Source organism: Leiobunum rupestre, chromosome 2 (assembly GCF_980474605.1).
Source record: "Leiobunum rupestre chromosome 2, qqLeiRupe1.1.hap1, whole genome shotgun sequence".
NCBI lineage: Eukaryota > Metazoa > Arthropoda > Arachnida > Opiliones > Sclerosomatidae > Leiobunum > Leiobunum rupestre.
In genome coordinates this window covers 91,915,766-91,925,646 of record NC_143385.1, presented here as the reverse complement: position 1 = coordinate 91,925,646, position 9,881 = coordinate 91,915,766, and the positions used below count along the sequence as shown (strand labels likewise).

The 9,881-nt window shown below is 44.5% G+C and overlaps 1 protein-coding gene across 1 annotated transcript; it reads right to left on the bottom strand.

Annotated features, from left to right (window-relative positions):
* Nucleotides 1–291: 291 nt before the first annotated feature.
* Nucleotides 292–1,584, bottom strand: LOC149960337 (uncharacterized protein F54H12.2-like). Its single transcript, XM_090167451.1, has one exon. It carries the CDS (start codon nt 1,582–1,584, stop codon nt 292–294), a length of 1,293 nt encoding a protein of 430 aa, XP_090023577.1.
* Between the last annotated feature and the right edge of the window lie 8,297 nt (nt 1,585–9,881).

Below are 9,881 nucleotides of genomic sequence, written 5' to 3'. Positions count from 1 at the left end.
GGCCTGTAGACGACGTCTATTGTAGAGTATTTTCGAGGATTTTTTTTCTCAGGAACTTTTTTTATCGTGGGGAGGGTCACCGGACGACCCGCCGAGTCAAAGTACCCGGCCCTCCTGAAAGCGTCTAGGTAAATAGCTACCCAATGAGTCCCGGGCCCGTCGTGAGGATCGAGGTTAACGACCAGGGAGGCGGGGAAGGAAGGGATATATTCAGGGAGTCTATCGGAAGCAAAGGCACCTTGATACCCGGGTAAATGCCCGAGGATCTCGTTTATTTCTAATGTGTTCATTTTAATAATCAATCACCACGTTGCGGTCTTTATCTATCTGCATTAAACTATGGAATTCCCCGTAAATAACGACCGAAACCGATTCCGTGAGCGGGGTTTCGAATCCCAACTCGATACGTAACTGTCCCCGCCTTACGGGGTTCCAATGAGAGTTGTCACTCGCGGAAAGATCAGGCGTGATATCAAAGGCATATAGAATATAACCCCTCGGATATTCTGAGTGCGATATATTATTCCCATCATCTTTAAAATGTATATTCGTCCCCGTAAACAAGGTGTAATATTCACGGGCAAATTGATTCTGGGAAAACTTGGGCTGGAGAGGTTTGCTCGGAACCGCGTCCGAATCAACGTAGAGAGATAAGAAATTTAACCCGAATGGTTGAAAGTTATAAGGATTTTTATGAAAATCGCCCGCGCAAGCCGTATGCGAGACTAGCCCGATTATAACGCGTTGAGGGAGCGGTCCCAGCCACACATTGTCGAGACTCGTATTTGAAACGCCGGTGAGCAGTACGTGGCTTTTCACTTCGGTCCTGGTAAAGGGGTACTTCGCCGTGGCGCCTAAGAGAGCGTTTTCGTGAGCCAGAATGATTTGAGGACTTATCTTGCATTTCCGTATTTCCAAAGTAGCGTCCGTTATAGCGATCTTAAAATTTCCCACGTTTAACGAGGGGTCTCCCATAAGGACGAAGGCCGTTTTACTCCTAGAAAGTCGAACTTTAATTTCCACCCCGCTTAGAAGGTATTTCGGAATGTTGAAAAGGTCGGCGTATATTGCCCCTACTAAGGAAATTTCCTTTGAATCCTTAATAGCTGCTTGACGAATCTTGCTCCCCGAGTTGGTAATTATATCGTCAAACTTTCCGGCAGCGTCTTTGGCGTAGAGACACGAAGTCAGGTGAGAAGTTTTAGCCTCGCCGGAATAGTTCAAGAGCGATTCTAAATAGGCTCGGTATGAATATCGACTTGCCGAGGGCGTGATTAAATTATCGTTCAAGTAAATTTCAATTTGATCGAAGAGACTATGCATTAGGTTATTACAAGTTGATAATTTAACGTCGGGGTCTAAATTAGCCCCATTCTCCCGCGTTACTTTACATTTAACGTAAAGGAGACTCATCGCGAGATCCGTATACTCCGGGCTTTTAGGGATACAAAATTCAATTTGGGAATCATCTCGTAGCGTAGAGATCGGTCGATAGAAAGTTGGAGTCGCGCTTTCGACGCTAGTTTGCACGGGGGTGACCGAGAACAGGTCCAATTCCGATTTCAAGGCTTCAACTTTGTACATTTTGGTTCTTTTTAGTTGAGGGAAAAAATGTCACGAACGTGTTTCGTGGACTTCCGACGAGCTACTGTCCCGATTCTGCGTTTAACGGTCCTTTTTCTAGTTTTCCTCCTGCTCGTTGTTTTCTTCTTGCTTCTCGTTTTAGTTCTCCTACGCTTCTTCCGCCCCGAACCGCTTTGTCCGGTTATCCCTTCTAGAGCTTCACCGAAACGTTTCCTCGCCGAAGATTTTATATTTTCCCCCGCAACGGCGTCATTGAGAATTTTACTGCCGACCCCCAACGCTTGTTTTCCTATATACTTCGCCCCTCTAACTAAAAGAGGGGAGGCCCAGCGGAAGAGCCCCGAGAACAGACTTCCGAGACCATGTCCTTTCTAATAAGCCGCTCCTTGATAGAAATTAGACCCCCCGGTTTGGGCTTGGTTAAGATAATAATTTTTATACGGACAGGACCCCCGGGCGTCGAGGACATCCGGCTTAGGCATCTTGTTTCCGTAGATGTAGTTTAACCGTCAGAGACCCGAAGGCAAATGGCGCCGGTTTCCCCTGAGGGTTCATTATATGTACTTGGATCGTGTCGAAATAGCGTTTGGAGACTCGCACGTAATGAGGCACGTCATATATTTTCCCGACGTTATCCCCGAACGAGCCTTCTACGGGGACAATCCTAACGAGAGGAACGAGAGTGTCACCCACCATTTGATCTTCGACGATATTAGTGTAAACGTAAAGTTGAGGGGGGATTTGAAAGCCTATAAGGGCCGGTCTAACGCCCCGGTAACCCCTTTCCCGGGATCGAAGCCCAATGTCATGGCTAGACCAAAATGAAATTGCACTAGTACGTTATGGCGAAAGGGGCTTATTCGAACTCGTCGCGTGATCTCGTTATATTGAAGAGACGTCTTCATATCTTTAATAATTTCGTTTATTAACTTAATTAAATGTTCGATAGAAGAATAGTATCCTATGGGTACCCTATAAACGTGGGAGGTCCCTCTGGGTCTTCTAGGCTGAGACGCGCATTCAGCGATCTGAGCTTCACCCGTAAGAGTTTCTCCGTTTTTGGCGACATCGAAAATCTGCTCCGTTTTTTTCCCTTTCGGATTTTTTTCCCCGGCGTGGTAATTTTAAGTGTTATTCCCAAAGTAGGTTGATCGGCTTGAGGCGGCTCTAGGTTTTTTTCCATGCTAGTCTCCGGTTCATTTTGCTTGACTTCGATTGGAGACGGGTTACATTCGACAGGAGGGATTTCGTCGACAACCATGAAAACGATAGTGTTTTGTCCCTCGAGGACGTTGAAGAACACGCTAGTGTAATTTATCTCAGCTAGTCCGCACTCCCAAGACCCCCCCAATTCGACAGGTTTCGGTAACGCGGAGGTATAGGAGGCCATCGTATTGTCGGCGTAAACCCGCATGCTAGCGTTTGAAGGTAATGTCAGATACATCTTTTTTCTTGACCCACGAGTTCGCGTTCGACGGATATCCTACAAAACTGACAAAGTATTCGACCTGATTTTTGCGTTTCCGAGACTTGAGAATTTTATCGATCTTGTATAGTTGAGGTTTAGCGACTAATTGCAGTTCTTCCTGATAGTAACGTCCCTTTATTGCCTCCCCCGTTAAATCTTCGATCGTGTAAAGGGGCGGGTCTAAATTTACGAGGCGGGTGATTTTAAAGACTTCCTTGGACCAAGTACAGGGATAGGCTTTATCAAAGACCCCCCTGTATTTGCTGATACGACAAAAGTCACCGACTTTAAGTTTAGGTTGACGCCGGCTTTTCACGGGGATTTCCTTGTAAATTGTTTTAAATACTTTCAGAATATTATCCGGTTTCACGTCTAAAGGCGTCATTTTTATCGTGGAATGTTTCGTGGTATTGTAGCTATGAATTAAATCAGGGAGGACGTCCAAGTATCGATAGGTGTTATTAGCGGTGAAATATTTATACATTTTAGCCTTTAGCGTACGATTTAGTCGCTCGACCATACACGCTTTGATTGTATCGTTTTCGCTAGTAAAGAATTTAAATTTTTTTCTTTTAAGGAAATCCTGATATTTTTTCCCCGTGAACTCCCCCCCTTTATCGGTTTGAACTTTAAGAGGCGTGAGATCCTCGAATATTTTCTCGGTCGCGGCGATTACGTCTTCGGCTTTCTTACTTTTTAGAGGGACTGCCCACGCGCGTCGCGAGAATGTATCGATACATACTAGTAGGTAATTAAAGCCGGAATTGTGTTCGGAAATGTCTCTCATGTCCGCTAAGTCCATTTGAAACTGGTCGCCAATATTAGTTACAAAAACCTTGCTCCTTTTAAATTTCCGATAGGTGGTCTTATGTAACGTGTACGATTCTTGCTTCGTTAACCATTTTTCTACCGTTTCCCGGGGAATACCTCTGTCTTTCACGGCCTGATAAAGTTTTTCCAATCCGTCGAAACTCGCGGGATGTTTTGGATCGTAATAAATTTTTTTCAAGACTGCCTCGGGGTTAGAAACTCTTCCCATATTGGTTGTTCCGTTTTCCTTTTTTTCGCGCCTCTATTGATAACCCCTTTCGATAAGACCCGGGGTTTAAATTGGAGCGGAGTCCGAACGACTGATGCTTTTCTAGGTTTCGCCGAAAATGTAATTTTTTTCTTCTTCACTCGCGGGATTGTTTTCTTGAATGATACCGTAGGCGTGAACAAGGCGTCGAACTCGTTCCAACCGGTGGGGGGAGGCTTCGTTTTCTATTTATAGCCCCAACGGCGAGCGTAGCGATATCTGACCCGGGCACGCGCGTTTGATCTATAAACAACTCGCCTTCACTCGACCACGAAACTTTATCGCCTAAGCTAATCAATCGGTTAATTAAGTCCTTCGCACTCGCCATAAACTGAATCGGTACGAGATTTAAGAAGGCCGTGTCTTGCCCGGTTTCTTTTCTATTTTTTGGCTTCGTCGCTATATCCTTAATGTTTTGATAACGGTGGAACATCTGCTCGAATAATTTAACTTTATCCCTAATGTCAAGATTGGAATTGAGTGCTAACTTTTGAGCGTACATTTTTTTATTTTCTTAAGAACGACCTAAAATCCCACTGAGGGCTGAAATAACGGTGGGGATGAGAATACTTAGAATCCCGTGACCTTTTTGAACTAAAATTAATTTCTTCTTACGCCAGGCTACTATTTTAGAGGCTACCTGTCTAATGAATTTCTTTTGTTTAGCTAGTTTTCGTTTCTGACAAGGGTTTAACTTTAAATTCCCTTGCAAAGTATTATCGCAGCATTCAGCAATAGCATCAATTAAGGGTTTTTTAGCGTGATGGAGAATAGCGCGTCGTTGTTTAGAATTTGATCTACCTAGGGCCGAGAGAAAATCTTTGTGTCCGGCAACCAGGGCCGGCATTTTCGAACTGGTTAGGGACTTCTTCCTCTCCGCTGACTTTATACTCCCTACTTTTTTTTTCTTAGGGATATAACCCATTTCGGTTTCGTCGGGGAAAATATCCGTTCTTAAACGGAAGTCATCGGGGCACTCCTGCCTATTGTCGATAAGAATATAGCCGTGAGGGCGTTTGGTCGCGTCGAGATAGGCCTCGATAGCGAACCGGTAATTGGCGCCTCTAAGTTGACGGAATAATATAGCGGGTTGAAGTTGATCACGAGGGTTTTTAAACAGAACAATGTAATTCGAGTTCAGCGAACAATCGCGCGCATCCTTTGTTTTTGGGAAAATGTTCTGTGTTATAAATACGAAGCTTATATTACGGTGGTGAACGCCTTTCGTGAAGAAAGCCCCGATTTGACCATTGTTCTCGTTCATTAAATCGTCGGCGATGAGGAGAATGTGTTCGCCTTCTTCACCGGGGTAATCATCGAGATTGGGGACTCCTTCTCGGAACACTACGGAGTCTTTTAAAGTGTCATAAAGTGTTTGCCGCTCGCTATAATGCCAAAATATTTTTGTCGGCGGGGGGGAAATCATTTCATCTTTATTTTTTATAATTCGCGCCATCAAAACGGACTTCCCGCTACCGCTCGGCCCGCTCAGAAGAGCGGAGAAAGGACCATACAGTGGTAACATGCTTTTATTAAATGAGGTCTCTAAGTTAAACTACATCGATATTTAAGAAACAAACCGTTCGGGTAAAAATAAAAATATGAGTTTAGCGGTGTTCTTTACTTAATACTGATGCTGCCATTTTAAGTGGGACTTATCGTCTAATATGAGTTACATTATAGGTTAATAGTTTTAAAGCCATAACGACTTATCTTTCGAATATGTTGGATAAAAAACAGTTAATACCGAAACTTCGCGTATAAGGGTAATTAATCAATAATTCCTTTTACAGACATTCTATAAACGGGTTATACCCGAATATTAGGATATGTTTTTTCATTCTGAACTAGTCATTTTTTTAAAATATTATTCTTTATAGCCGAACGGTAATGTTTCGAAATTATCGATAACGCGTAATTTATTGACAACTGGTCGATATTTTTTAACTTGCTTTACAGTTACCACTGTATGATCATTTAACCGACAAATATGGTGGGGGATTTCGATTTCTTTCTCGAGAGTGGGCGCGTCTACGTCGATTCCGAGCATCCCTTTCAACGAGTCCATAGAGATGGAATTTCTAGTGGAATAGTTCTGCCTGAGACCTTTAGCCTGAACGACCTCCTTAATTTCACCGGTATCGCGGTTGAGTACGCGGAAGGCGCAATTTTTCGGGCCGCCCGAGCAAAATTCGGTAGTATGACAATTTGGACCAAATTCTGATAATTGGTCCGTCATATCCCCGAGGAAGCTCCCTTCCTGCACTAGCTTATTGCCATCGCGTGATCTATATATTAAACTATCCGTATCGTGGTATAATATACTATTCCCTAGAGCCTCTAGGTGACTATAGAGCCTCATTCGGGCAAAAGCGGTGGTATAACAGGCTAAAACTACGTTTACATGCGCCAGAGCCGGATCGATTTCCTTGAGATGTTCCCATTTGACAAGCAACGTCTTATCGTTTATCGCCAAGACACTTTTCCTTTCGATATTCGGGTCGTTAAATAGTTTAAAGAATTGTTCTCGGTCCTTAATGATCTCAGTTTTTACGAGGTTATTCCGTTGTCCCCACTTACCGTAAAAACTATTTAACATTAACTTCGCGACGGCACGTTTACCGGGGTTTAACGCGAACTTAGCGGGATCGAGTTTAACACCTTCGTGGTCCTCGAAATCCGAGACGTATTTGTTTTTTTCGTCGGGGGTAGTGATCCCAGCTGGAAACCCCGAAGCCTCGGCCTTCATTTTGTACATGGTCTTGATGTAGTCCGAAAACAAGCCCCCCTCCTGGGTCTCCTTGTTATACTGCGTTGTTTGATAATGCCAAGCTTCGTACATTTCAATCACTTTGTAACCTCTGGAAACGGCTAGTTTTAGTTCGTCGGAAACGAATGTCCCCACGAATGCCCGCTCGGGATCGGAATGAGGACACCGTCCTTGAAATCTTAGACGTGCACATGTACCACATAAGACGAAAAGAAGTCGCGAATTACAGTGCATGGGTAGGATAGGGTGAAAAAGTTTAGGAGGGGCGAGAACGCGGCACTGAATTAACCCGTCCAGCGAATCGAGATCTCGTAAATCATCAGAGTCTAGTAAAACTTTCGGGTGACCGACGGGTATTTTATCTAGAAGGTTGACAGTCGGGTAAAGTGAAAGCATGTCGACGTTAAACGCGCGTTCATCGCCTTTGGTCTTGTAGTAAAGGACTGTCGCGTTAACTCTCCCTCCGAAAAACGCGTCTCGAGGATTCAAGGGTGAAATTAACATGGCCCGTACTTTTTCGAAAAACGCCTTATCCTTCGCTTGACGGCGAAGCTCGTAAAAATCGCATTCCCAGATCTCTATAACGTTTTTCTTAAGTTTCCGGAGTTGAGCAACGACCCTGACTGTTTGTTGGTACCTGAGGTTGAACGTTTGTGAGGGATCTGACCATAGAGGTCTGTCTCTTCCCACTACTTGACAGCGAACGCACCCATGAAAATAGCAACCCTGGAACATGTAAACGTCATTTCCGTCAAGACCGTCCACTTTAAATTTACCTACCATAGCCTCCCGCCCCCGCATAGCTGAGACTATTCTTATACCCCTTCGTTTTTCTTCCCAGGCGAGCCATTCAAAAGCCGCGGTTGATTGTCGGTCCCTATTTCTCATCCCCCCGGGGGGGAGTATCCCTATCGTGTCAGGAATGAGAAAGCGTTTCCTAAAGACGTAATTGCAGGCGCCAGGGAGCGTGATGGCAGCGCGGAAAGGGTCAGTGTCGCAGATTTCCATGAATTCACGCCTAAACGTTGCGCATCCCAGTCGGAGTATATTGACATCCGCCGTGCAATACGAAATCGCGTATTTTAGAAAGTCAAAGTGACCGCCCGCGGCTATTTGCTCCCCGTGCCATTTAAGAAGGGCCGCTCTTTCCTTTACCCCTAGATAGTTAGCCCCGTACGCTTCGAGGGGAGGAAATTTATCCCCCTTCTCGGTCGAATAATTAGTGGTTATGGGGTCAGCGGGATCGAAATTATTTTCGACAAAATTAAACAAAAGGTGAGGGAATCTACCCTTATCCATGGAAGGCCCTAGTCCAAACGTCTTCCTAAACGCGGCGAGTCCCATGGGAATGAACGAATAGGAATCGAGAAAATTGAAATTAAAACAGTTAAAGAAGATAATTTTAGTCCCGTTTACTATCACGAAGGGCACAAAGGTCTCGTCGATTGATAGAACGGCTTTGAAAACGAATTGGAGATCATAACATTTCGCGGCGTGGGCGAATAAGTAAATTTTTTTTAATATCCGCTAGAGTTCTGATATAATCCACAAACTTCCCCACAACATTTCCTCCGTAAAAATTTTTTTGTCGCGAGCTAAAGCGGATGCATACCCCGCAATCGAAGTTCGAGTCTCGCTCGTCGATACACGTGGGGCATACAATTTGAGATATTAGAAGAAACGGCTCATGCTCGAACGCCCCCTTTTTATTTACGTGTTGTTTATTCTGAATCGACTCGATGTCATAAAACACAAAAAGATAAGAAGGGACGCCCCCTAATGCTAATCTTCGTTTGGTCATGTCAGGCTCGGGGTGGTCTTTAATTCGTTGGACGAAGCAAAGGTGAGGATGCGGCGTGTGCTTTTTACAAATACGGCAGAAAACTTCCGAACAAGAAAGGATAGTTTCCCTAGAGCGATAGTCCACGTATTTGTAACAGTCTTTGCACACTTTAACCTGACTACAGAGGGAGGGAACCGATTCGCGATGGCTTTGGAAGCATTCCAGTCCGTGGAAGGAGCGAAAACAATCGGCGCATTTGACGCGCTCGCCGGAGCATTTCCGATGTCTGAAACAGGATTTGCAGAAAATTGCGCATTTGTGGCGTTCCAATTTATCGTATCCGACCAAGCAGATGGAACACGCATAATTAGTGGCGAAGAACGACGTCAATTTCGCGATTACGTCATAATGTTTCTGATTATAAATTAAATAAAGTTTATTTTCGGAGTTCCCGCCTTCCCCTTGGAATAATACTCTAGGTCTGTCGTTATAAACCTCAAAAACGATTATTTGATAATCAGAGAGAATAAATTGGAAATGCACTAAACTCGTGAAAGCCCCGCATTCACGTTTCGAAACGCCCGCCTCGACGCGTAACTCTTCGGCTTTTTCCCTTTATTTTCGCGAAGAGGCCTTGTACAAAGCCTGGAAATATTCTTTATTTCCGGGGTTTCGCGTTTTCTTTAAATGAGCGATAGAAATAATTAATGCTCGCGGGAGACACAAGGAGTCTTTGTTTTGGACTGAGATAAAACTTCTTTTATCGCGTATGTAATCGATATGCTTTTTAAGTCCGCGTCGCCTCAGGGATCCTCCGTGAGGTAATCTTACCACGTTTAACGTGAATAAAATTGGCGAGTTCCAGAAATCATCTCGCTCATCCAGATAGATCTCCCCTTCGAGTAAATCGAAAACATCACCGGGCTGAAGTTGCGATTTCTGACGGAAAGAAATTTCGAGCACCCGCGCCGGGAAAACTTCCGAGGTACACGAAATTTGAACTCGGTCATCACCGAGAAGTTGATCAAAAATAAAGGTCACGAACTGCGTAATCCCGAGTTCTACATCCGCGGTGAAGCGCACTTCAACGTATCTTCCAACGAGATTGAATAGCGGGTATTCTTTCGTTCCATCTTGGATAATTTCAAAATTCGCGGGTAGTTCCAGCTGAAGACCCTGGCCATCTTGTTGAACGGGC

Excerpts from the sequence above, each read along its gene's own strand:
- LOC149960337 (XM_090167451.1), bottom strand. The coding sequence starts at position 1,584 with ATGTACAAAGTTGAAGCCTTGAAATCGGAATTGGACCTGTTCTCGGTC.